Below are 27,935 nucleotides of genomic sequence, written 5' to 3'. Positions count from 1 at the left end.
TGAAGCCATCACCAACTCCTGATTCCTGTCCTCAACAATGAAGAACTTTTACCCTCCGAGTTTCCACTGAAGCGACAAGGACGTGTGGGATGCCTGGGACGGGATGAGGTGAAAGTGAGATGTAACGCCAGACATGTGAAGAAGGAAGGAATCGTGACAAACAAGTGTTTCCTTTTTACGTGATATGGAAAAAATGGCGAATTCAAGTTCTTCTCATGTGTTTCCTTCCTTGACCCCGGCCCTGGCTCACCGCGCAGAAGTCCTGGAAAATCCGCTTCAGGTGAGTTTGTTTAACTTTGAAACGTTTTGGCAAGGTGAGATTAAAAAATAATATTAAAAAAAAAAACTTTCATAAGATGTATAAGTGACAAACTTACAGGTAACTTGTTCTAATTTAACAAAAACCTAAAAACACAGAATGCGTCGTAAATTTAAAAGAAAACCATTTCTTTTTTGAGCCATATTCTGTGCACCGTAGTTATATTTTTGCCCGCTTGTAATATAAATGATATTGAGCCTGTTCCAGCTGCAGCTGCGGAGATGAGAGTAAAACTTTTTTAATTTTCAGAAACTTCACTTTTTAAACTCCATTTAGAGCAGAAATTTGCACTCCAATATCCGAGAGAAGATTTAGTTAGTGCCTAAAAAATAATCTTGAAAGTCAAAGTATAACCTCAGCCTCTAAAGCTCTTTAGGTAATGAGCACTCAGTGTGGATGAGGAATCTAGACAGGGCAGAGATCTATTGGTGCTGGCACCTGTCACAACTATTTTTTAAAGCAATCATGACTAAATCATTGCGTTGAAAGGCTCTCTCTTTCTTTTGAACTTTTTAACTTTGTCAGGTGGGTTCGATTAATCTGTCCATTAAACAGAGTATGCAGACTGCGTGCACTTCTGTTTGTGTGTGATAATAAAAAGCAGTTTCCTTGAATGTGTGTGTGCAAACGTCCTGTTATGTTATGCCAGTCCTCTTTCCTCCCACTCTTATGTAACCACACATTCTTCTCACCCTCATTTTCCCCTGTCACTGTGTTTCGCCATGTTTCCTAAGTGTGACATTACCACTGGGGGCCAGAGAGAGAAAGGGTAGCAGAGGAGGACTGAGAGGCGTGAGTAATGAGTAATGACCCATTGGTGGGTTGTGAGAGAATAGATCTACTGTAAGAGTCCTGAACAGCTGGCTAATGGTCCCAGCTCCCCCTCTGTCCATGGCTACCCACCATCCCACAGAGCATCTCAGGATGGGGACAATATCTGTCTGTGTCACACTTTGACAGCGTTTTAGAAGTGAAAAAATGCTGCTGAAAAAAATGATGATGATTTGTCATCTTGGTTATACTTCATAAGTGAGACTTATTCCCAGTATCTTTGAAAGATAGCTACTTCCAGTGACGTGATCCGTTATGTTAGGTAACAGAGGATGGGTAATATTTCCTAAGAATTTCTTTACCAGTTTTTGTCTTATTGGAGTTAGTGTGGGGAATAGCGGGCAGCGGAGCTTCCAGGCTGATTCAGTCTATGGACAAAGCTGTTCACTTTAAGCTTATTCAAACTCTACAACTGTATTTTATCTTTTAAAATTGCAGAATGCATGTGCTGCTGAACCAAATACTGCCAATTTCTATTGGAGGTAAACGAGGTGGGTGATGGGAGACCTGTACAGAATCTGCTGACAGCAGATAGCACAGCGCAACAGTAAACCCAAAATGAATGTCCAGTATACAAGAGATTAGATTTTAACAGATAGGACTTACACATTTTCTCCCTCAAATAATAAAAAAGAATACATTTTAAAGATCTAATTCCTGGACCTCTTCTCAGCACTATTACTTGCAGAGATCTATAGCCAGCTGTGTTATTTATCCTGGCTCTAGATCCTGATCAGAGCCTTTACTCAGTAAACATACGGTTTAGGGTTAAATGTGACGCAATCCACAAATACATTTTGATAATGGTATTAAAATGTCTGTTTTCTTTCTACTACTGGTATCCATGTTTCTTCTGTACCCACCACTCACCCGGAGCAGAAACTGAAGGGCTGCATCCAGAGATCAGCCCATCCCAGTGAGGGACAGATCCCTATTGTCAGTGGACACAAAGGACCGTGCTGTCTGTACGTCTGTCGGTCTTTCTCATTGTTGGTCAGTGTCCTAGTGAGGAGGAGGAGGAGGATCAGTGCTATCAGGCCCTTCATCAGTCTTCAGATCCATTCAGATTTAAATTATTTTACTCAGAACAGTCACATGTAGTTTCCGGGTTCTGGTCTAATCCACTAATTGGAGTTTGCTCTGTGCTTATGAAACGTTCCTGAGCAAAAGAAGCTCAGGCTGTCTTATCTCTGACATTTAAGTAATGGAGTTTATACAACACACAGCCCACAATTGGTGGTAAATTCCCTCATTGTGTCTCGATGATGAATGTTCTCACACACAGAGTTGGAGCCCACTTTTCCTTTTGCTGATAGCGATATTCACACTTGCTGGACTGCTGCAGTGGGAATCCTTCTTGAGTTTGTGTCATTGTGACTTTTAAAAGCACAAGAATTGTTATTTGATGCTTTGCCTTTCTCACAGCCAGTATCAGTATCAGCTTATTGAATCCAGCCCTCACAATAATCGTAGCACTTCTTGTTAAATCTGGCAGCAACATTAAAAACTAAACATGCTGCTCAGGGGCTGCATTATTGTGTTGCTTGCCAGTTAAGTTGTCAGGTCTTCAGAATCATTTGCTCTGAAATGATGTACAATCGAATTCCTTGACTGTAACAAACAAATTACATTTTGAGGAAGCTAAAATAAGACCGCAGTAAAAGCAGATTTCTATTTTGGATGGCCTCAAACAACCTGTAATTACAGAGGACGGGAAAGACAAGAACTTCTGGATACCTGCTATTGTCCAAACATAGATGCAGTGGAAGGAGGCGTATATAGATCCTTTACTTAAGTGAAAATAAAAATACCAAAATGTCTAATTGCTCTTTTATACTGATAAAATCACAAAGACAGTCTTCCTGCTATTATAATCATTCAGCGATGAAAACCTCACAACCATATCCTAGAATTCCTTGAGAGTAGCCCACTTAATATATGGACAGTACAAAAATACTCTGCTCAGAGGCACTGTTAATAAAACTCTGGCCAGTATAATTAAGCAGCTGATATTACTATTACCCTGCTGATAAACATCATTACCAACATGGGAACCCATCAGCCAAGATTTCAGCTCTTCCAGAAGAGATTTGGGCAAATAATTCACATTTTATGCACCCACTGTTAGGATATGTTTTAAAAAGCTAAATGGCTGAAACCAGATGATAGCCAGCACTTCCTATATGGCTGTTTTTCAGATGTTTTTCCTCTTTTTTTCCCCTCTACATTAAATGTTTAAACTGCTCAAACGTGATAAATCAGTACTGCCTGGACAAAAACAGAAACCAAAAGCCTCCAGTATCAAAAACTGTTCCTTGCCTACAAATTCTGCATATTTATGTGCAAATATCTCTTCTTAATGCACTTGGATATGGATGTAATACAGTATAAGCAGAGCACAAAATGGACAGGCTCAACTAAATTCAGATATTTTAAATAATGTAGTTGAGTAAATGTAAGTGATTATTTCTACTTCTTTACGCGTTAACTGTCCTTATATTAAAATAAAGTAAGATGAAGAATGTGCAGCAGTTTAAACGGTGCTGTGGTGTGAAGTGTGTCGCTTTCCTTAAAGTGTGTAATGTTTGCTAAGCAAGTCAGCCAACAAAAGACGCTCCCAGTATACCAGCCTCGCCTGATCCAGCAGCTTTGTTTGCTCTTCCTCTGACAGGAAAAGTCTCTCCCTTTTAACCCCCCCTCCCTTTCTCACTTGCTCTCCTGCTTCTCTTCTCTCGCACTCTCGCATGAATTTGTCTCCCTCGGTGGGAAGAGCGTTAGGCTCCTGCAGCCTTGAGTCTTGGCCTTGATTCCCGCAGTGACCACCTGTACCGCAAATGCACACCCTCCAACTTTACACCAACAAACGAGAGGAATGATTTATTATAATAAGGCTGAAAACACTTGCTGGTCAGCTTAATATGAAGTGAATGAATCCAATAGAAGTTAAGATGAATCCTTCCTCACATTTCAAATTGCTATCTCCTGTGTGAAGTCTGTGGAATGAACTGTCCTCAGGCTGCACATCCACCACCACGTATTCTTAACACACTGTTTCTCACGCACGCACACACACACGCACCCACGCAAAGTTAAACACCCTGTTCTGCCCCCGGCTTCTCTCAGCATTAACCTGCAGCTTCCCCATGGGCTCAGTAACAGCAGCGGCAGGGAGCTACTCACACTCTCTCCTGCAGAGCTTGACAAGGTTATTGATCTTGGTTTAGTGTACAGACCACAGCTGCCTGATAGGTGTCTGATCATAAATTACTAGGGTCATATTCTTCTTCCGTACAGTCGGGAGTCACAGTCCACTCTCCCCGTCAGTCTGTATGCCATATCATTAGAGGACGCCGTCTATCACTTCACACCCACACACACAAGTTTAGGCTTTTTACCTATCAGTCCCCTAGGAAACCCATCAGCAAGCCGCCCATCTCCTCCCCTCCTCCTCCCAAATCCTGTTTACCTCTCCTACTCTGCAATCATCGTGCAAGTGTAGGAAAACACACATGAACTAAATCCGGTTTAGCACTAGCGTCCTCGCTGTAGGTTCCAGGTGAGTGATCTCATCCAGCTTGGTGCCAAAGTGAAAAGGGAGAGAGAGGGTGAAGAGAAGATGGGCTTGGAAGAGAGACGCGAGAGAAAAACTGGACTGTAATGTGGTGGTTTTGAATGAAAAATTACCCATAAGTCCCCTAGACTTCAATTTCTTATCAAGCTGGCGAGGAGCTGATATGCTGAGTTATGCAATAAAAAGTAGTAGTTTTACTTTATAGTGAGCTGCTGGATGGAATTAGGAGTGCCATGAGCAGATAAATCAGAACTAATTGAAAGTTGGCTGTAGGTTTTCTTATAGCTTCATATCTACTCTGGTGCTTAAAAGTAAGGAACACACTTTTGTCTTTTCCTTGTTGACTAACAGCTGATCAGAGTTTTCAAAGGGACCCATGTTGTAATTGACCAGTCTCATCAATATGGATTTATTATAGACTTTATATGGATTCACTTGACATTTTATTCAGACATCAGTGTCGCTTTAGGGTAACATTGCAGTATCAATCCTCTGGGTTTTCTTCAGGCGCCTTTACCGATTTAAATAGTTAATTTGCCCTCCAAAGCCTCTCAGTGGGACTTTGCGTTGCTTTCTTGTTTGCTCTGACTAGTGTATTTAACTAGGGTTTGCAGCTGTGAGTTGTACTGAACCTGACTGCTGTGTCAAGGGCAAGGACAGCTGAACCGCAAGGAAATCAGGTGTGTGAGCTTGTCGCCACATGTGTATCCAAGACACGCATCATGATGCAGTTCACTGGGAGTAGGAGTGGCTAATGGTTCATTAGATGGGCAGAGGGGTTGTCAGGATGATCGTGGAAATATCTGTGTTGCTCTACTGTTCCTGGTGTCATTATTATCTGTAATGTGCTCTGTGTTGTTTACACGTCCACACTGTTATACAAATAGTCAGTATATGTGAATGATTACCGATAAGTGATGTGCATGAAGCAATTTAGTCAGACATTCCTGACAGTTTTCTGGTAAGTCGGACACCATTAATAGAGAAATGAAGTCCGCCAGTGAATTCCATGGAGCGAGAAACAGTTTTTTAAATTTATTTTTGTGCCTAATTCATTTGATCATAAGTAAAATCACAGTCAGTCTCCATTAGTCTTTAAATATATAAATTACACTAAAAAGGATGCTCTCCTCAGAGCAGCTGCTGTTGTTGTGTGAGTGCATTCAGTCTCAGTTAGTTATGTTTATCTGATTTTGGTATGAAGCATGATTCGGGGATGTCATTACACCGTCACCAAATATTTGAAAGTTAGAGATTAATAAAAGGATCTGAGCTCTATTATCTTGTTCAAATATTAAACTTAATGAACCTATTTCAGGTCTGCAGCAGGCTCGAGTTAAATCTTAGAAGAAGTGACGGTAGTTTAGGTTATTTGTTGTGCACACAGATAAAACTAAACCACAGTGAGCAGCTTTTCTGACAACAGAGCAAAGGAGCGCTTTGGCCTAAAAGATGCAGTATAAATTCATGCTCCACATTAAAACTGCAAACAAGCAGCATTTTATTGTCTTTGCTAGAATACAGTGTTTCTTATAACCTCGGCCTTTATTGCTAAACAAACATGAAAGTGTATGACTCATAATTGTGCTGGAGTCATATTATATATGATATCCCGTCGACCTTAACGCACCACTTTATGTTTTTATAGGATTTTTTATTTTTTGGTTTTGAACTGGATAGGTAGCACACTAAGGCAGGTAAGGAAAACATCATTTTAACCTGTATTTCGTGGATGTTTACTCTCATGTTTCCATGTGGCGCTCCTGTGTACGCTTCCGTGTATTCTCTGAGCCTGGCAGTAAGAGTAGAGGATTGCTGATATTTCCATTGTTTGCATGATGAATTGCGACTTATGCTTAAATGTAAATAATCATCACAGCTATTCCCTCTCAGTCTGGCAAAGAGATGCTTCATATTGTCACTGAGGATTTCTAATGATGCGTACTGATGGACAATAGGCGACCTCTGGATCGTGCGGTAGTGAGCAGCTGTTTTTGGAGCTGTGTTTGGAGCCCAGAGGAATTAATTTACACTCCATTCACTCCCGTGTCCTTTGACCACGGCGGTGTTATCTTATTGTCAACAACATCACATGGATAATACTGACAATAACCCACTGTCTGTCTTATCAGACAGAATGGGCCACTGAACCTGAACATTAATACTTATTTCCTTTTTTTTTAATCTATTGTTGCTGCATGTGATTAAATTTCCCTCTTATTCTCCACCTCACTGTTGTTTCTCATCCTGTTGTTTTAACTCCCATCACCATCCACCTTCTCCTTGTCCATCCTCCACCTCTCTTCCTTAAAGCAATTTCAAGGGATAAATGCTTGGCTGCACTTTCTTTTACTTCTTCAAGAGTGATTGAGTTCTCTTCTTTAGGTTTTATCCTTCACATTCCACCCCCACTCTGTGCTATCGTTCCTTTATAAACTTTGTCCACCCACAGCCAACGGTATGTTAATAACCCAGAATTCAATTTTCTTTTGGCAGTCATTTTCCTGGGATATATTAGGGACAAAACAGCCAAGTATACTGTTCCAGCACTTTAAGTGAATGTATCTCGTTTCTCCCTCCATCACTTATACACCTACTCTGAGGAAAATTTGCTACGAACATCTGACGATACTTTTTTTGTTTTAATTAAGGTTGCACTAAAATTGAATTTGGCTGTTTTATATAGCAGTTTTACTTTGGATGTCTCAAAATGTTTGTATTTAGTCACCCAAAAAGCCCTGCATAGTTTGAAATTATTGTATTTATGGTGTACAGTGAGACATCCACTTTTCCTTATTGTTCAGGATAAATTGCAGCTTTTGCTAAAATGCTAGTTTCTTGATGTGGATGCTATTTGCAAGTCAGAAAGTCCTAACTGCAGTATTTACAATATGAAATGAATCCTGGGAAAGTGTTACTGTGAGCATGTTGGTATGCAAACACTAAAGATGGTAAACATGATAGTTATAGTTGAGAATCTCCATTTTTGCCTTTGTCAGCTTGAGTGTGATATTCCCAGAACTTTGTGTGTTTATTTGTCTGAAGGTGTGCACCAGCCTACATCCAGATCTTAATGAGGTGTCAGATATTGTGTGAGAATTTGAATTGTTTTCATTTTTTGGCATATTTGTGTCAAATGTCTGTTTGCTGTTTTTGTTTTGTTTTCTTACTACGTGTGAAACTACAGATTTCGGTGTTACGAAGCCTTAGAAGCCTCTGTTCCACAGGAGTACAAACAATATCTACACACGCAGTTGTGCCTTTGAACACAACACCAATGGAGCAATGCTCTCTGTGGTTGTCATGGAAATGACAGATGCGACAGCTGGAGGGAAGACTTGCGAGAAGTATTATGGGGTGTTTGGAGTCGTGTGACAACTAGAGCGTCACCTAATCCTCTGTCTGTTTACTGTTTGTTTCCACAGACTTATCTCCTGGGAATCATCATCTCCATATGTGGGAATGTCCTCATCAGCATCTCGCTCAACATACAGGTAGGAAACACTGGAATCCAGCTGTATGACAGACACTCAGCACAGTAGGCGTTTAGCTCCTGTAAAGTATTTCTAGACTGTCTTTCTCCTCATGGTTTGCTCTCTTTAGCAAACTCTGTGTGCTCATCAGGATTTTAGTGCGTGTACCCTCGGGCACTGTGGCTGTGTGATCTTCACAGCAGGCAGTGTGCATTAGAAATGACTGCATTTCATGACAGAAAAGCCTGTTTGAATTAAAACGAATAGAAGTGGGTGTTAAAATATTGCAATTCAGTTTAATATACTGCAATTAAGTATTCAAACAATACATTTTCTGCACAGTCTAGACCTTAGTAGGGTATTAATAAGCTGCCCTTAGGTTGATAGCTCTAATTCAGGTGAAGTTTTACCATTTTCTGAGCATCACAATGTTAAAAAATAAGGACTTCATTGATTAAATGTAATGTAAGCCTACAAGCGCTAACATTTACCAGTCTGAGAAGATTCATCTAAAAACATTATTTGTCTAAAGTGATCTTTTTTTCTGGGGAACTGATAATATGAAATAAAGTCTGCATGGCAGCAGCATGCAGAGCATGCAAAGCAAACTTGGATGCCGTGACAGCTTCAAGTAGATGTGAAAAAGTGCTAAAAGAGGTTGATAACCCTTACTTAGAAGCCAGTATACTTCAGGAAATAGAATTGTTAATGATTATGAGGTATACTGTAGACTTGTGTTGGGATCATACAGCTTCTTAATTGGTGTCATGTCTCTTCTGAGATGAAATGGTAATCAGCAGAGAGTGTGATGCTGCGTTTAGAGTTGTGTGACAGTCGGTGTAATGCTATATTAAATTGATTGATTAATATGTTAAGTTGCACCTACTTTTTTAGGATTTGCACAGTGCGGTGAAGTTATTGTCTGTGTTGTGTTGCTGTAGTTTGTACAGCTCTGTTGGGCCCACTTTATCTGACTGTTCCCCTGGCTCCTCTGGCTCCTGTTCCCTCTCTTCCTGACAGAAATATGCCCATGTACGTCAGGCACAGCGTGGATCCAAACCCTACTACACATCCACCACATGGTGGTGCGGAGTGGTTCTCATGGGTGTTGGGGAACTGGGAAACTTTGCTGCCTATGGCTTTGCTCCAGCATCTCTCATAGCCCCACTGGGCTGTGTGTCTGTTATAGGTAAATATAATCTTTTTTGTTTTTTTAGTGTCATGCATTATCCAAGTGTGAAAGCAAAACTAACAGTGCAAGGTGTTTCCATGCAAGGCCTGTCTTCTTTCCTTCTGATCCTGTTGACAGTGTCATGCCAACCAAAAACTAATGATGTTTTATCCAGTCATTTTCTATTAAAAACATTTTTCTATAGACTTTATTTAATCTGTAGCACTTTATAATGCTTATTTGTATATTTTATGCATTAATAAAATTATATGTGCGAATAGTAGTCTCTTAACCAGAGGTGGCAAAAGAACAGACATTCTGTACCTAAGTACTGATACTAGTGTTGAAAAATACTCCAGTAAAAGTTGAAGTACTGATTCAACTTCTTTACTCAAGTAAAAGTTAAAAAAAAAAAGTACAGGCTCTGAAATGTACTCTAAGTAAGAAAGTAAAAAGTAGCTCTTTGGAGGACATTTCTACCAGCTGTTTTTATGCAAAGCTAACTGAACCTTGTGCTTTATTAATGTAACAATAATATTAGAAGAGCTCTATTTTCTGTTACCTACATTGTAGAGGGTGACTTTGCCTCTAAGCAGGAAATGAATAGGGAAGAGATTAAAGTGGATTCAGCAGATGGGGGAACCCTAAAATTAGTTGAAATGGCTCAGTGTGGGGCAAAGAATCACAGCTCAGTCATTTCTATTGAGAGCTCCAGTAGATTGTCTTATTGTACAGGCTGTGAGTAGCAGACCTGCTGCTCTTTGTGGATGTACACAACGTGTTACAATAAACACGTTACTGTAATCCGATTACTTTTTTCAAAGTAAAGTAAGGGATTACTATTGCAAAAATAATTACTTTCCCGTAAGCACACTGCATTTCTGCGTTACTAAACCGTGATTTTTGTTTGTGAAAGGGTCTCGTGACAATGACGTAAACACATGCAACGTTCGTGGTAACAGACGTGTGCAGATCAACAATGGATAATATGGAGAGCAGGAGCGAGTACGACCATGCAGGGTTTAAAGCTTGGAAGTGCTGACATTACTTTGAGTTTGATTCTGTAAAAAGTGACAAAAACATTCATGTACGCTGTACACTCTGCGTGGGAAGAAAACTTCTTTTTATCGTGAAAAATTAAACTTCAAATCTGAGCAAGTACCTAGCACGCTGCCACGGGAATGTGAAATTCACAGAGAAACCCCCCGGATCCCCCCACTGACATGACCGGGCAGACCTCCACCCGCCCCACTCCTGCTAAACAGGTGAAAAAGAGCAACGGGACTTAGTGCCACTGAGACTTTGATTTTATTTATTTTTTTGCTGTGTTTTACTTGCATCTATTTGAAAGAGAGTGTAAACACAAAACATTATTTTATTTTATATGCTGGAATATGCAGAAAATAGGTTTAAATGTTAAACTAATTTCTTTCTGTGAGAGACTGTTGCATATAATTTAATTTTTGCTTGATGCAATGCGCATGAAGGTAAAAGATTAAAACTAATAAAACAAGTTTTAAGAAGAGATTTTTACATTTGATTCAATTTTATATGATGGATTATGCAGAAAAAATAGAATTGGGCTGAAAGGTCTATTGCTTTATTACGTATTCAGGTTGTGTATCATGTTTTAAAAACTAACTGGTCAAATGTCACCGAAACATTAAGTAAGGCGGGTGGGGTTGCACACAACCAGAGGGTTAAAAAAGTAACTAAGTATCGAATTACTTTTGAAAATAAGTAATCAGTAAGTAAAGGGATTACTTTTTTGGAGAAGTAATCAGTAATTGGTTACTAATGACTTTTTTCAAGTAACTTGACCAACACTGGTCACAGCTGAATTCAACCAGATGTCAGCAGATGTTTCATGAGTTGTCCTGGCAACACTGACAGTACACTGTTTATATTAACTTTATTCTAGACGACCACTGTGCACCAGTCACACACTGTTCCTTTCTTTGAATCCATCACAGTACAGCAAACTAACCTGCTGAGGATTTTCATGCAACCTTTAAATAGTGAACTACAGCAGCTGTATCTTTAGCTAGCAACACAGTGTGCGACAAACTGCACACAGACAGTTTGTGTGTTGAGCTCATAGAAACGCTGCGTTTGACAGTGACACCAGCTCAGGTATTTGGATTAGCATCCGAGTGGCTTCCAGATACTGGTTGGTTGATTTCCTTAGAACCATTACTGTTGTATTTCACTGTAACACCACAGTAGGCTGACTGGGTTTATTTTTCCCACTTAGCTAGGTAAGCATTGATAACTTAGCTAACATTACCTCTATCACTATATTAATGGGGATATGAATCATTGTGAGACTTACTGCTGGTAAAAAAACAAAACATTGGGAATTAAATCTTTTTGCTCTGTCTTTATTACTTGCAGAAGAAATCTCCTAGGAAATGATGTAAAATGTACGGTGACAGACCTGGGTAAAGACTCGTGTGTTTCACATTCATTTTTATTCCAAAGTTGACATTTGCTGTTGTTTGTGGAGCATCTGAGAACTGCAAAGACTTAATGTATATTGTTTGCAAAAGAAGCATTTGATTCAAAATAGGAAATAATAATCATCTTAAAATAGCTTGCATTTAAACATAGACAAGAAGACTTCGCGGCAGTAATGCAACTTATCGATTATACAAATTCTTCCCCACATTCATTGGCTTTCAGTTTTAGAGGGATATATAATGATATATAATATTAGGGCCTTTATAATAGGGATGCAGAACATATGATGTATTTTTTAGATTGGAGGCATAACATTGGCCTGTATTATTTATATGAGAACCTTAATTGAAACATGTGAAATTCAACACATAGACATTAGTTAGTAAAGGTTTAAAAGTGACAACAGAGCTAAGTTAATTAGGTTTAGTAACTGTACTCCTTTTATTAATATTTTAAATGTAGAAGCATTGCAAGGAAGTACTGAAAAAGTACCTTAATCTGTTTCTATAAGACATTGTTTTTATAGAATCACGTAAAATCTATTCTTATCACGTAGTAATGTTTCTTAATAATCGTTATATTTAAGTCCCTTATTGCCTAATAACCATTACATATTGTAAGGACATTTATATTAAATGTCACAATACACTGGTACTTAAATGTGTCTATTATCCTATTATTTTGTGCTGTACTGCACAATACTAGTTTCTGCTCTACCCTTGCGTGTTAAATAGACCTTCATATATGGTGATATATATATCACTTCATCAGCTCATTAGCTCAGCAGCAGTATGTTCAAGTGCAGGGCATAAAAATGATCTGTATGTATCAGTGAAGTTCTCCATCTGCAATAACAGTTTTATTTCTCTCCTGTGTTTCCAAGCTACACAACTGCTTATAACTGATGAGACTAACAGTCTTCACTTTGTTCACTGGAATCTTCAAGCTTACAAACCATTCTTTGTTATTTAAGGTGTTAATTCAAAAGTAAATTTAACAAATTTTAAACGAGCAGAAACAGTGGGTCATTGTGTGTGAGTGGAAGAGTGGTGGCGGCGGGGGGAGTTCATGTGTCATCGTTTCAATTCCTACCTTATACCCAGCACTGAACCCAGAAGATAAATCTCTACATTTTAGCTCCAGAGATTAAATTACATAGGAAGTCCAATTATTCCTGACATTATGAATCTAACACCACACTTGAGAAACAATCATTTCTACGGCCCACAGTTGAGCTAAAGATGTCACAGACTAAGCCGGACTCATTAGCCAGTCAAAACAAAGCCTGCCCCATTGCTACAGCTGGCAGCTGCTCAGTGCAAACACTCTAAACGCAGGTTAAATATTGAACAGGTTCACTTCTTACCTTCCACCGCGCATCACTCACGGCGCTGGAGGTGGTGGTGACTCATGGATATTAATGACAGCTATTACCTCCACGCTTCCTATAGTCACGTCTTGCCAGTGGATGAATGGTTTGAATAAAGCACTAAGCGAAACCACAAATCTTGCTAAGAAGGCTGCACCTCTTGTTCATTGTAGTTTTGCTTGCCACTGTATTTGCTTCAGTGAGCACTTACCAAAGAAAAAAAATGCTTTTAGCAGAAAAATAAAGCCTCAGTTCGGTGTTCTGTTAAGACCAGCAACCTCCAAATGTGTTGTCAGTGTGTGTAAATCTAACCTTGTGATGAATCTCTTTAAAACCACAACCATTAACAATTACCGTACTTATTTCCATTTTACTATCAGATCCTCGTGAAACCAGCCGATTGCTAGTGTTGCACTGGAGTTTGAATGAATATTATGCAGCTGAAGTGCGTTTTCAAGGAGCCTTTTAAATAATTAATGCATCTGAGATTACGAGGTGAAAGGAAGAGAAAGAAGAGGAAGATGTCTGCAGTCATGACACAGTCTGTCCTCAGCTACAGGGGAGAATTTGCAGGTTGGCTCCTTTCTTTGACTGACTGTACCCCTCAGCTCACACTGACTCACACGATATGCAAATGTGTAAAGCACATACATACACACACATAAAATTTATGCATAACTGTAGCGGTGTGTAAAAGGTCTAGAGGATTGTGTCGACTTGGGATGCTCCTCTGACATATGCACACACAACACACACCCTTCCTGCTGTGCTGTTGTGCCTGTTTTCCAAGAGCTGTGTGAAGGCACAGAAGGGGGTACAGACAGCAGGATACCTTCACTGGGTAAACAAGAGGGAAGTGAGTGGCTGGCTTGGAGAAAGGCTGAGGTGAGAGGAAGAAAATTTCATGGAAAGGAGAGCATAAGTATGTGAATGAATACGACACAATAGGCAGAAGCAGAGGAGTAAAGGGCCGGGATCGAGAGAGCTGACGATGCCGCTGTCATCCGCCTGTCCGTGCATGTCACGCTGGCACTCGTGACGTTCCGAGGAGAGCAATTACTACTGTCCGCGTTCACAGAGCCCAGTCCTCTCTATTAGGAATGACAGCATCAGCCCAAAAGCTGTTGTGTGGAGCAGAGAATCAGCTCTCTCGTTCAGATACCGATGTCATCGCATGCAAAAGAGGAGGGGAAGCTGGCAGTGTGGAAATGAACAGAAACCTGACTGCATCACTCACGGATGTCAGACCTGCAGCACGGTATTATCCATTAGGATGCGGTGTTAGCGCAGTGTGAAGAAGTCAGGATGTAATGTAGATGTATAAATAACACAATGATTTTAAAGAATGACTTTACAGTGTGACTGTATTTATTCAGGGTCAGGACAAGATCTCATTTCAGATTTCAGAACTCCTTTACAACGTTTGTGTAATGTTTTCTTGAATAGCTTCTGAAGGACGGTTTTGATTCAAGTTATCAAAAGTTCCTGTTTGGGAAATTGTGAATACAACTTTTGTTTTCTTTTACAAATTACACGTGCACAGCTCCTATATTTGAGCTTCTCTGGGTGATGGCAGTCAGACTTTTGTTGCTTTCATCTTGCTCATGACAGATTTGTGTTGCACAAGAATGATTGACACTGTATGTTTCGTCCTCACTGGTAGGTACCCATTACTACACATCACAAAGAGCATGTATAGAGGCGCTGCGCACACAAGCACACAACAGCAGTGACAAAACTGCGTACCCCAGAGGTTCCCGTTGCCACATTTCTCATTATATCAAGCCGTGCGAAGCTCACTTTGTATGGAGTTGCTATGGTTACTTGTTAGATCCAGCTGGTCCCAGAGGCAAAAGAGTAGTCCAAAATGTGAGTGCGAACATGCTCTCAGTATGAAATATTTAACAACTAACTGTTTCATCAGAATATTAAGGAGAATCTTTATAAACTTCCAATTAGAGCGTAGGGTCCTTGCGGCATTGTGCACATCCATGGCCTGTTCTTTCGGAAAATGTGTGTTTGGAGATACATAGCCTATTTGAAAGAAAGTGTGGCTTTAAATCATGGTTTTAAAATGGCATTTTTGCTTATATTTGATTTGTTTCAGATAAACTTGCAACTATATATCTTTAATATCCATGTTAAGAACCTGTCACTGCCTGTCATCCAACACTGTGTCTCTGACACATTGAGCTGTTTACACTCTGTATCTAATCTCCTTATGGCGGAGGCAGAGCCCATACACAGACTCAAATGCTCTGTCTGTTTCTCTTCCAGTAATTTCCAGCAATTTCTTCCATTCAATTAGTCCCTGTGTCTGTGTGCCATCACCTGCTCACCCAGATTGCTGTCTGGCAGTCGTGTCGGCAAAACATAGCGCCCATAGTATGCTCTGCTGTGATATTGGTGAAAAATGCAACATCATAATTCCAACTGGTTATATAAAAATGAGCTTTCCACTTGTGTTGTTTAGTGAGGAGACCTCCAGCACGGCAGCGTCAGCGCGTTATGCAAACTGACCTCTTCACTGTGACAGGCCGCTGTCACTTGCATGTCAGTTTGCCTCTCTGTCCACTGGCCGTTTGTCTCGCAGTTTGTTTTTCTGTCTCAGCCAGTTAGCGTGCCTGTGTGGCCATCCATCTGTGTATCTGCCTGTTTATCGGCATGGCTGTGAAGTCTGCACGCATTTCTGCCCGCCTCGCTATTTGTCTCCGTGACAGCCGAATGCCGTGTTTCTCCCTTGGTTCGGTGCAGATCCCGGGGAAACATTAAGAAGACTAATCTGAGGCTTAGCTGATGTGAGACTGATTGCTTTTCAGTCTCGCAGTTTTTGACAATGATATTGATGGATGGGTTTGCAAAAAAGGTGGCGTGGAATATCATAATTTCATGCTGGTGCTATGAAGTCCTAATGAGTTCCATTTATCCAAGCATACGGACTGATTTATGTTGGTCTAATATAAACATGTCAAGCATTGTGTACATGTATTTATGTGAACACGCATTTACATATAATAATATAGTGTCACTGTGTGAATATGTGCATAACTAAATACTTGTATCACTGCTGCTTGTGTAGACATAACACCTTAAAAAAAACCTAAAGATGGCTTGTTCTGATGTTAGTAGCCTATTTGAATATGGCTGCCATGAAGGGTGTGTAAGTGGTGGTTGGGAATGTTTAGGAAGGAGGTACATGTCAGTGAAATATCCACACGAATACCAGGACCCAAGGTTTTCCCTCAGAACAATGTCCAGAAATCGCCTTCCTTCCATAGTGCATCCTGCAGCCTTCTGTTTCCCAGGTAAACCATGCAATCAACGTGATGTAAAGCAAAGCACAATTTTTTTTAGTATGTGCCTCTGTACACTGCAACAGTGGATTTTAAATCAAACAGTCAATGTGTGACTGAAGTGTAGACTTTGAGATTTAATTCAAGCAGTTTAGGAAAACTTTCCATGAACTGTTTGGGAATTACAGTCATTTTTATAAATCGTTTCAGAGCGTCAGGAGTAATTGGACAAACTAACATCATTTTAAACATGAGGATTGTTTTTAATACTTGGATGAAACTGCCTGAAGTCTCCAATCCGTGGACATCATCACATGCATTGTTTACTCCCTTGAGATGTTCTGCAGTCACCCTTAGATGCAGCTTGTTTGTCAGTCTCTTCAAATTTGTATTTAATAACTAAAAAGCATGCTCTATAGGGTTGAAATCAGATGACTGACTTAGCTGTTGAAAAATATCATATTTTTTTGCCTTGAAAAATTCTTTCTTTGGTCTTGCAGCACGCTTTGGGTCATAATCCATTTGCTCTGTGCAGCGCTGTCTGATCAGATCAGAAACATTTGGCTGAAGCAGAAAGCGTAGCCCTGTACGCTTCAGAATCTATCCCTCTACTGGCCAGTGCATTCCTTCTTTGTAAAATATTATTGATTTGGCCACTCCCAAAATCTTTGATATCTCTATTGATTGATTGGTTAATTGATTGATTACTTTATGCATTATGATTACTTGCATCAACATCTCCTTTGACTTCATATTGAGCATTCCAGTGAACAACCACCAAAAAAAACTCTATACAAATAATTCTGCTTCATTATTTTAAGACCTCACTGCCTCACAGATGCTTGTGTGGTTGACGTGTGTGTGTCTGCAGTCAACAATGTAGACCAGCAGTCCCCAACCCCCGGGCCTCAGACTGGTACCGGTCCGTGAGTCGTTTGGTACCGGGCCGCGAGAGTTGAGGCTCAGGTGTGAAATGTATAGTTTTCAGGGTTTTTATCGGTTTTCAGCGTTATTTTGTTATCGTTTTTATCGTTAATTCGGTTTTCCTGGGTCTTTTCGAGTGTGTTATGAATAAATCTTTTTTTCGGTACCAGTACTAGTTTTATTTTGTTGTATTTATCCGCGACACCTTAAAGGCCGGTCCATGAAAATATTGTCGGGCATAAACCGGTCCGTGGCGCAAAAAAGGTTGGAGACCGCTGATGTAGACTACCTTCAACATTACTGATGTGATTCTTATGGAAATGGAAAACTATGTTGGTATTTACTTTCATTGTAGTGGACTGAATGGTTTGAATTGCAGTTAAACTAAGAGACATTTTTTTTGTTGTTACAGCCAGTGCTATCATATCTGTGGTTTTCCTCAAGGAGACGCTGTGTGCCTCTGACATCGTTGGTAAGTAAGCATTCAGTAGCGATGATGGCACTTACAGTATAAGTGTCCTCTTGCAATGGTAGTTTGAGTTCAGAGCAATTCTGAATGTAGTTTGTATATATGCCAAACTGAGTTTACAGATGATAATTCAGTCACAAGAGAAAAAATATCCTGAATTCCAGTTATGTACTAGTAAAAATGCCCTCTTGCTTTTTTATCTTTGTAGCTTCGGGAAAGCGAAGGCACACTCAGCACAGACATATTTTTTGTTTTATGAAAAGCTTTTGTTTGTCATAACAATTTGGTGATTCTGCTGCTAAATGGCATAATTGTGATGACCATTCCTACTCCTGGACTGGAAATTCATATCAGCATCACACAGCTCTGTTTATTGTTGCTTTCTTGGATAAATCGGCTGCAATGTTTTTGCCATTTTGTTTTACAATTGCCGAATGCCATTATCAACCGCATATTGGAAACAGTTAAATGCATGAATGTTTTATTCATAAAGGGGCATATTAGTGGGAACAAGCTCTGTTTTTCTGCCTGTGTGCAGCCAGCGGCAGAGGTAAAACCTAGAAAATGATCATTTAAATAACAAAAATAAAGATGAATATTAAAAACCACTGCAAGAATGAACACAGTAACATTTTAGGCTTCATTTCAAGTTCATTTTTCAAGTTGAGTTCATTCTTGTGTCAGAAGTTAGAAACAAAAATATGACACAAAATGTGTTTTAAAGTGAAGCCCATTGGTAAGATATATAGTCACTGGATCATTTGTAGGAGAAAAAAAAGAGCATTCGTACCATTTCAATAAATGTCCCGTTTATCTTTTTAGCAGGATGCCTATCGCAAACAATCAAATAAATGTCAGTGTGTGCTGCAGGGCTGTACCAATTTAAGGAATGGAGTGTATAATAAACAAGAACTGGGCCAGTTCTTTTCTTTTTCTATCAATCACTGCACTACTCATTTTGCATCTTGGACAGCTCTATCAAAAAATACGGGGAATCTCTATATTCACTTCGCTTTTTTAAAAAATGACATCAAAATGAAAACACTTCTTTAAATAGCCATATGCAGTCATGTGGAAAAGAAAGGAGGCCCTCTTTCTGTTGTAAGGTTTTACATCTAAGGACAAAAAAAAACCGTGTGGTGAGGTGTTACATGCGACACTGTGTCAGTACTTATTTAACAAAAATGAAGCCAAAGTGCAGAAGCAGTGTGTGAAGAATTACTGTAAGTACGATCTTACTGTTTCCATGGGGATTAAGAGGGGACGTGGCAGCCAGGTGCTGATAATCAAATTAAGTTAATTAACTGATCATCAGCAAGTGTGAGCGCTGCTAAAAGAAAAGCTTTGCCGTTTTCTAGTCTCAACCATTCACATGTGTTTTAACAGACTGCCAAGAAGAAGAGAGATCAGTAAAGATCTGAAAAAGGCTTTGCCCATCACTGCCCAATAGTATGAGTTATAAAGCCATTTCCAAACAATTAAAAGTCCATCATGTACAGTCAGAAGAACTGGACACAAGTGTAAAACATTCAAGACAATTGAAATATTCCCAGTAGTGAGCGTCCACGCAAATTCACCCTAAGGTCAGATCGTGCAGTGCTCAGAGAAACTGCAATAAATCCGAGGGCTACAACTGAGACTCTACAGCTCTTAGTTAGCTGGTTGCATTTTTAAAGATCATGACATTACAGTTACAAAAAGACTGAACAACTATCACTTGTTTGGAAGGGTTGCTGGCAGCGTGACATCTGAACAATCCACATGACTTCTGGAATAATGTCTTTTGGAAAGACGAGACTAAAGTTGAGATGCACAGCGCTGCGTTCGGCATAACCCAAACAGTATATCAGCACAAACGCCTCACACCAGCTGTCAAGAACAGTGATGGAAGGGCGAGGATTTGGGCTTGGTTTATAGCCACAAGACATGGGCACCTTGCAGTCAGTGAGTTAACCATGAACAGCTAAAGTCAGGTGTGAGGGCATGTGTCCAGCAGCTTAAGGCAAAAATTGGCTGATACAGCAGGACAGTTGAAATGTTTACATAGTTGTTCAAACACTGCTTCTGCAGTATGGCTACATTTTAAAAAATTACACTGTAAAATGTGATGGGGGGGGGGGGGGGGGACATAAAACCTGAAGAGGGTACATTTTCTTTCTCACATGACCGTAGGTGTTATGGATTTTAGCTACTCCCAGTAGTAGTAGCAGAACTACTTGTAAGATGAGGTCAACTGAGATGTCAAATCAATATAAAAACCACCTCCAATAAACTCACCACTCTGCTGTCTTTCTTTCTTAGGTGGTACCCTGGCAATAACAGGAACATACGTCCTGGTGACCTTTGCCCCCCACACCTCCACACACATCACAGCCCATCTGGTCCAGTACTACACCATCAGCTGGCACTTCCTGCTTTACCTGGTGTGTCCTTTAAAATGCTCCCTTATAAGTCAAGTAATACACATTAATGTGTATTCGTTTAACAATATTTTTTATTTATCAGTAACAGAGAAACCACATGTAATCACAGAATGCATCATTGTGAGCTTTATTGCACAACACCGTGTCACTGAAAATCCTAATGTAGCACACCACCGTTGGTCAAAGACAAGGTCACTCTTTACAACCAGCTGCTGCTTGGTAACTTTTTCCAAATGAGACGAGGTCTTTTCTACCACTACTCTTAGGGGTCGTTCCCTCAGCTCTGTTCTCTGTTGTGTGTCTCTGTTGTGAAAGTGGTCAAGTGGGAGAGAGTCCTTTTAAGCTTAGATAGCGTTTTCATACTCGGTAGTCACGAAATACTCCCTCCAACAAACAGGCTGTGAGTGCATTAACACTTACCCGTGTACCCTCCTAGTCCAGTTTCGCCTCAAGCAGCAGTGGCATAAACATACAGTGGGGCAAAAAAGTATTTAGTCAGCCACCGATTGTGCAAGTTCCCCCTCCTAAAATGATGACAGAGGTCAGTAATTTGCACCAGAGGTACACTTCAACTGTGAGAGACAGAATGTGAAAAAAAAATCCATGAATCCACATGGTAGGATTTGTAAAGAATTTATTCGTAAATCAGGGTGGAAAATAAGTATTTGGTCAATAACAAAAATACAACTCAATACTTTGTAACATAACCTTTGTTGGCAATAACAGAGGTCAAACGTTTACTATAGGTCTTTACCAGGTTTGCACACACAGTAGCTGGTATTTTGGCCCATTCCTCCATGCAGATCTTCTCGAGAGCAGTGATGTTTTGGGGCTGTCGCCGAGCAACACGGACTTTCAACTCCCGCCACAGATTTTCTATGGGGTTGAGGTCTGGAGACTGGCTAGGCCACTCCAGGACTTTCAAATGCTTCTTACGGAGCCACTCCTTTGTTGCCCGGGCGGTGTGTTTTGGATCACTGTCATGTTGGAAGACCCAGCCTCGTTTCCTCTTCAAAGTTCTCACTGATGGAAGGAGGTTTTGGCTCAAAATCTCACGATACATGGCCCCATTCATTCTGTCCTTAACACGGATCAGTCGTCCTGTCCCCTTGGCAGAAAAACAGCCCCATAGCATGATGTTTCCACCCCCATGCTTCACAGTAGCTATGGTGTTCTTGGGATGCAACTCAGTATTCTTCTTCCTCCAAACACGACGAGTTGAGTTTATACCAAAAAGTTCTACTTTGGTTTCATCTGACCACATGACATTCTCCCAATCCTCTGCTGTATCATCCATGTGCTCTCTGGCAAACTTCAGACGGGCCTGGACATGCACTGGCTTCAGCAGCGGAACACGTCTGGCACTGCGGGATTTGATTCCCTGCCGTTGTAGTGTGTTACTGATGGTGACCTTTGTTACTTTGGTCCCAGCTCTCTGCAGGTCATTCACCAGGTCCCCCCGTGTGGTTCTGGGATCTTTGCTCACCGTTCTCGTGATCATTTTGACCCCACGGGATGGAGCCCCAGATCGAGGGAGATTATCAGTGGTCTTGTATGTCTTCCATTTTCTGATGATTGCTCCCACAGTTGATTTTTTCACACCAAGCTGCTTGCCTATTGTAGATTCACTCTTCCCAGTCTGGTGCAGGTCTACAATACTTTTCCTGGTGTCCTTCGAAAGCTCTTTGGTCTTGGCCATGGCGGAGTTTGGAGTCTGACTGTTTGAGGCTGTGGACAGGTGTCTTTTATACAGATGATGAGTTCAAACAGGTGCCATTCATACAGGTAACGAGTGGGGGACAGAAAAGCTTCTTACAGAAGACGTTACAGGTCTGTGAGAGCCAGAGATTTTCCTTGTTTGAGGTGACCAAATACTTATTTTCCACCCTGATTTACGAATAAATTCTTTACAAATCCTACCATGTGAATTCATGGATTTTTTTTCACATTCTGTCTCTCACAGTTGAAGTGTACCTCTGGTGCAAATTACTGACCTCTGTCATCATTTTAAGTGGGGGAACTTGCACAATCGGTGGCTGACTAAATACTTTTTTGCCCCACTGTAGCTGTTGCTATAGTGACCAATCAGAAGACAAGTACAGAGCTAAAACAACCTTTTTTGTTTTTTGTTTTTTGTCAAAACCCACTCATCACAAACGTAAATGTTGGCTCAGAGCTAGTCTTGATTGAAAGCACTCCTTAGACGCTTTTAAAGGAGCATTTCTGTAGACTGGGGTCATTCATATCCATCCAGCTGTGTCTGAGTCATTCCCTGACTCTCATGCACCTTGTATTTCATGTTTCAGGTTAAATGTCTCCTGTACCAAACACTACGTTTTGTGCCTTTTAGCTGTGATGTCTCAGTTAGTAACTAGTAAGTCCTGAGCACCACATAAGACCTATAGGCTATCGAAATACACTGATTTTTTTTTCATTTGTTTCCTATATTACAGAATATACCAGAAATACAAAAACACTTTTCTACTGACGCTATCTTTCCAAATCCTAAACATTTAATTTACTTTTTTTGAACAACTTTTTTGAACAACTGCACATGATCTGTCAAGCTAAGTAGAAATAAATGTAAAACGATGCTAGCCAATGGCGGAGAAGGAGAACGTGCCCCAGGTGGCAGTGCCATCATTATTCAGGGCACAGCATTTCACTCACGATTCTTTTTGTATTTAGTAAACCATTACAAAAAAAATCGATGAAAAGTGCATAAGAAGATATTGGGCAAATACAAATGGATAGCTAGAAATGCAGAGGCTACGCTGTTTGTGAATACTCATCAGCCTGCAGAGGAACAGCCTCCAACAAGTATGGGATTAACTTTAGTGGGTGATTAATCAGAGGGAATGAAATACCCATTGCCCCTTCTTCTTATTACCAAAGATCATTCTGTTATCAGTTATCATCTGGAAGGACCGCTGTAATGTCAATCTGAACATGGATTGGGGTATCTGCCACAAATGCCTGAGGTCTTTGTTAATCCATTTTCAAATCATAATTAATCCTTTTATTTAAAATACATACAGAGATACATGGATGATAGCTGGAGGCATTTTAAAGGTCAGCTTGCCCTTTTTCCCCCACTTTATTCTGCTTTACACTCTGTTGTTGTTCTTTATCTACTCGAGCTGCATTAGAGGATCCTGGAACAGCTGAATGCTATTTGACAACCCCAAGCTCTTTTCATTTAAAACCCAGCAATTCATTTCATTTTTCCACCATAGTCATTTATTTCAATTAAAGTGTCCTGCTCTCTGGCTACATGCTGCACTCTCTTCCACTAATAAGACAGTCAGTAAAAGTACAATTCAAGTGCAATTCAGATTTTCAATTTCTGTGCAGCTTCGAGGAAATGGACTCTGCATTAATGATTTGTACGTCTCTCTCTCTCTCTCTCAACAGTTTATAGAGATCGTCATCTTTTGCCTTCTGCTTTATCTGTACAAGAGGAGGAACATGAAGCACATCGTCATTGTGATGCTGCTGGTGGCCCTGCTCGGTACGAAAGAGTGGAGGTTGCCCAACTGAGGGCAGATGCTGTAGATTAAGTTGGAGGTTGCTTTTGTTGCTTGGCTACCGTATAGAGCTGTTATCATTTTTGAAGAGAACCAAGTTGAGAACAATAGAAGGAAATAATTCAGCGTGTTCACTCGAATTAACCGCCTCCACGATTTAGCATGAACTTGTGAGGTGCTGCAGCTAAATGTTAAAGCGATGTCTTGCTTGTGTGTTGTTGCAGCCTCTCTGACAGTGATCTCAGTCAAAGCCGTGTCAGGGATGATCACAGAGTCGATAAAAGGCCAGCTGCAGCTCATCTACCCCATCTTCTACGTCATGTTTGTTGTCATGGTTGCTTCTTGCGCCTTCCAGATCAAGTTAGTCAAAGTTTTCTGTCTCTAGTTCTCATCTTTAAGCTTTTTGTCATCGTTTAGATCTCACGTTTGTCACTGGCTCGATGGCTGTTCAGCGAAGAGTGAAAAAAATCACATATTTTACATGATGACCCTGTACCTGCTGCATTTCATTCACCAAACTTCTCAAATGTTGCTTTGTTCTCTCTCTCTCTACAGATTTCTCAATCAGGCGATGAAAATGTTTGATGCCACAGAGGTGGTTCCTATCAACTTTGTGTTTTTCACTGCAAGTGCCATCCTTGCAGGTCTGTTAAACAGAAAGCTGTTAAACAGCTATGTGGGTAAATGAGCAGAACAGTTGCTTCTCTGGGCTTCAGGTTTCCTCTGTGGTCCAAAAATCTTAATGACCTTATAGTACCACATCAGCCTATTAGAGCACTTCGCTCTCACACTGCAGGCCTACTTGTTGTTCCTAGAGTATTTAAAAGTAGAATGGGAGGGAGAGCCTTCAGTTTTCAGGCCCCTCTTCTGTGGAACCAGCTTCCAGTTTGGATTCGGGAGACAGACACTATCTCTACTTTTAAGATTAGGCTTAAAACTTTCCTTTTTGCTAAAGCATATAGTTAGGGCTGGACCAGGTGACCCTGAATCCTCCCTTAGTTATGCTGCAATAGGTGTGAGCTGCTGGGGGATTCCCATGATGCATTGAGTGTTTCAATTACCTTTCTCACTCACTATGTGTTAACAGACCTCTCTGCATTGAATCGCACTTGTCAATAATCTTTGGCTACCTTCAAAAGCATGTCTCCTATCCTGTCTTCCTTCTCTCTCCCTAACTGGTCACGGCAGATGGCCCCGCTCCTCCCTGAGCCTGGTTCTGCCGGAGGTTTCTTCCTGTTAAAAGGGAGTTTTTCCTTCCCACAGACGCCAAAGTTCTTGCTCATAGGGGGTCATATGATTGTTGATTATTGTAGGGTCTACCTTAAAATATAAAGCGCCTTGAGGTGACTGTTGTTGTGATTCTGCGCTATATAAATAAAATTGAATTGCATTCAAAAATGATTTAAAAGTGCAACATTTAGCCACACTCGAGCCACAAAGTGACATATTCCTTTATGGCTCTTATCAGTGCCAGCTTTTTTGTACTGTGGACATTGTTGTGGTGTCACGAACACTCACCACCAAACCAAATATATATTCATTGGTTGCTAGGAATTGCAACTGCACACTTCATTCATTATTTCTTAAAGCTACGGAAGCCTGTTAGACAGAAGTGTTCTAAACTGGACCAGTATAAGTACAGAGTAATGACCTAGTTTAATAAACCAACAACTTCCCTGGTTTTTTTAGTATAAAAGAAGTATTCTCAAAATGTTTGCATTTAATGTATCATACAGTGTGGATGTTGAAGAGCCTGAGATGGTAACAGTGCGTCACAGTAAATCTATGCACAAAGCCTTCACATGTAGAACATCTGGGAACTAAACAATAGCCCATTAATCCCCCTACATGTCAACATGTAGAAATACTCGTGGCCTGCAGGCTTTGTTTGTCACATCAGTTTTACTGCCATGCTAGCAACATTGTCTGCACTGGATAGATACTGATCACTGCAACGCGGGAACACCTCATGAAAGCAGTTTTGGAGATTGATTCCTACTAAAGAAGCAAATCAAAGGGTTTTAGATGTTTCATAAGATTTACTGGCAATAACAGACAAAGATGTGCTCCAGCACTACAATAGCTGAAATCGGGTACACATACATTACACACACAGGGCACGATCAAGACAAACGCTGCAAGGTATTTATAGTGTGTGTGTGTTCTGCCAGGTCAGGTTTTTAATATCTAATCAATAAACCCGAAAAACAGACAAAAGTTTCCCCCAAGTATTTTGGCTTGAAGAGAAAATCCAGAGTAAAACACTTCATCACAATGTAAAACCCTTTTTGGCAGGACACCTTGTGTTACAAAATCCATTTTCTTGTTTGCTTTACTTCTGGATAAATTGCCCGAGTGATGTCATTTCAACCCATTTGCAGCATGGCTTCAGTGGAGTGTAAAAGAAGAAAATGTTCCAGCAGTACAAAACATCAGGCTCAAACAAGATCAGCTCCGGTGTCGCTCTCATACTGCAAATGAACAGCAGCGTCTTTCACAACGCCGCCCAATACAGAGAGACGCCCGTGATAGAGGAGGCAGAGGCACGAGATGAGCTGTAGTTTGAATTACTCTTTACTTTCTCCGATATTGCTCTCAGTATTACTATTGCTCTGTCCGCCTACACGAATAACCCACAATTGATTGCATTGAACAACAAATTGCTGATGTATTATATCTGGCGGTGTAAGAACATCCGTGGGCGGACTTTTACTTTAAGATTAGTTTAGCTCCACATTGAGGAAAAATATTGTTTTGGTCCTAACCCGGTGACGGTCACAGCTTAAGACAGTGAAGTGAGCACTGGAAAAATGAACTCGCTCTCTGAGCCAACAGTGGCTCTCCTACAGTCTCTGCACAGAGGACATTGTTTGTTTTTGCATTCTGTCAATATGCTGAGCAGTGTTTACTATTCATCTCTCAAAACTGCACCCTTTCACTTAATAATTCTCCCCACTCATTATCCCAGTGTAATGCATGCTTAGGGTTTTAGGGCCATGTTTCACAAAGAAAGCCGCAGAGGTGATGTTTTGTTACTCTGTCACATTAAATGGACTTTTTCACTTTGCAGGGATTGTATTCTATCAGGAATTTGAAGGCTTGGCTTTGCTGAACATCGGTATGTTCCTGTTTGGGTAAGTGTTCAATAAGCTACCAGCTCTGCAGCTTATCAAATTATGCTTATTGCAAAATGTCAACAAACTTCTCAAACTGTTTCCCCCCCAGTTGTCTTCTGTCCTTTGTTGGAGTTTTCCTGATAGCCCGAAACAGGCCAAAGATAAAGCAGCAAGATCGCAATTTTATCGCAATGAATAAAATTCCTGGTAAGATCTATTTATCGTTTTTTATTTCGTTGCCTTAGAACCTTTTTTGGTTTTTATGGTTCACTTATTAGCAGATAGCTTTTGAATTATATCTAGTGGCAGTGATCCTGGAATCACCCAGCTGCTATTGTCTGCCACCCGGGCAGCAGACTCCATCTAATGAGCTGCACTGTCCATATTCGCAGGGAGAAGGCACACAGACAAAGTTCAGCCTGAGGCAAAGACTACAACATACGGATCACTGGCAGCCAAACTTATGTGCAACAGATCGGGCCAAACAGACGATTCATAGGCCCAGCTCCATCTGTTGAGACTGTCATTTTCATGCGTTTGTGTGTGCGTCTCTCTTCTTGGTTCATTTAAAATGTGTTTATAGAAAGAAATGATGGCCATCAGTTAAAACCAGTGCCAGCTGAGCATCAGAACTGGTGGCCATATTGATTTTACATTTTATGCTCCAACTATTAAGTACCTCTCATTAGGTAAAATATCTATTTGTGTCTTAGCATCATTTCCCACACAGGTATCAGAAATACCTCAAGAGGAGTCACTCCAACATAAGGAAACACCTCAAGATGAAAGGTCAATATTAGATTGTTCACAAGCAACAATTTTTAATTGTGAGGAGAGTAGTGGTTGAACAAAAAGGTCCAGGAGGGCACTCTGACCGAGCCTATCAATATAACATAAGGTTATATGTCAATGAGCTGAATAAACCGCTCTGTGTTGTGTGTAAATAAATAAGGACAAAAAAAGTGTTCCTGTGGTCTGAGGGTTTCATT

The 27,935-nt window shown here is 40.5% G+C and overlaps 1 protein-coding gene across 1 annotated transcript; it reads left to right on the top strand.

The window, feature by feature from the left end:
* nipal2 (NIPA like domain containing 2) lies at positions 1-27,911 on the top strand. The gene is made up of 11 exons (XM_005742917.1): positions 1-280; positions 8,147-8,215; positions 9,215-9,383; positions 17,824-17,883; positions 20,182-20,303; positions 23,718-23,814; positions 24,055-24,190; positions 24,386-24,474; positions 26,901-26,964; positions 27,056-27,153; positions 27,339-27,911. The coding sequence occupies exons 1-11, from the start codon at positions 185-187 to the stop codon at positions 27,443-27,445; spliced, it is 1,107 nt and encodes a 368-aa protein (XP_005742974.1). The 5' UTR covers positions 1-184; the 3' UTR covers positions 27,446-27,911.
* Positions 27,912-27,935: the final 24 nt, after the last annotated feature.

The sequence above is a fragment of the Pundamilia nyererei genome, unplaced genomic scaffold, assembly GCF_000239375.1.
Source record: "Pundamilia nyererei isolate P.nyererei 1_Seehausen unplaced genomic scaffold, PunNye1.0 scaffold00125, whole genome shotgun sequence".
Classification (NCBI taxonomy): Eukaryota; Metazoa; Chordata; class Actinopteri; order Cichliformes; family Cichlidae; genus Pundamilia; species Pundamilia nyererei.
Note: the sequence above shows the minus strand (reverse complement) of the source record. Positions and strands in the feature narration are given on the sequence as shown.

What these genes read in the sequence shown, in the direction of transcription:
- nipal2 (XM_005742917.1), top strand. Translation starts at nt 185, where the DNA reads ATGGAAAAAATGGCGAATTCAAGTTCTTCTCATGTGTTTCCTTCCTTG. An exon ending in ATCGGTATGTTCCTGTTTGG is followed by an intron (nt 26,965 to 27,055) that starts GTAAGTGTTCAA and finishes TTTCCCCCCCAG; the next exon opens with TTGTCTTCTGTCCTTTGTTG. An exon ending in CGCAATGAATAAAATTCCTG is followed by an intron (nt 27,154 to 27,338) that starts GTAAGATCTATT and finishes CCATATTCGCAG; the next exon opens with GGAGAAGGCACACAGACAAA.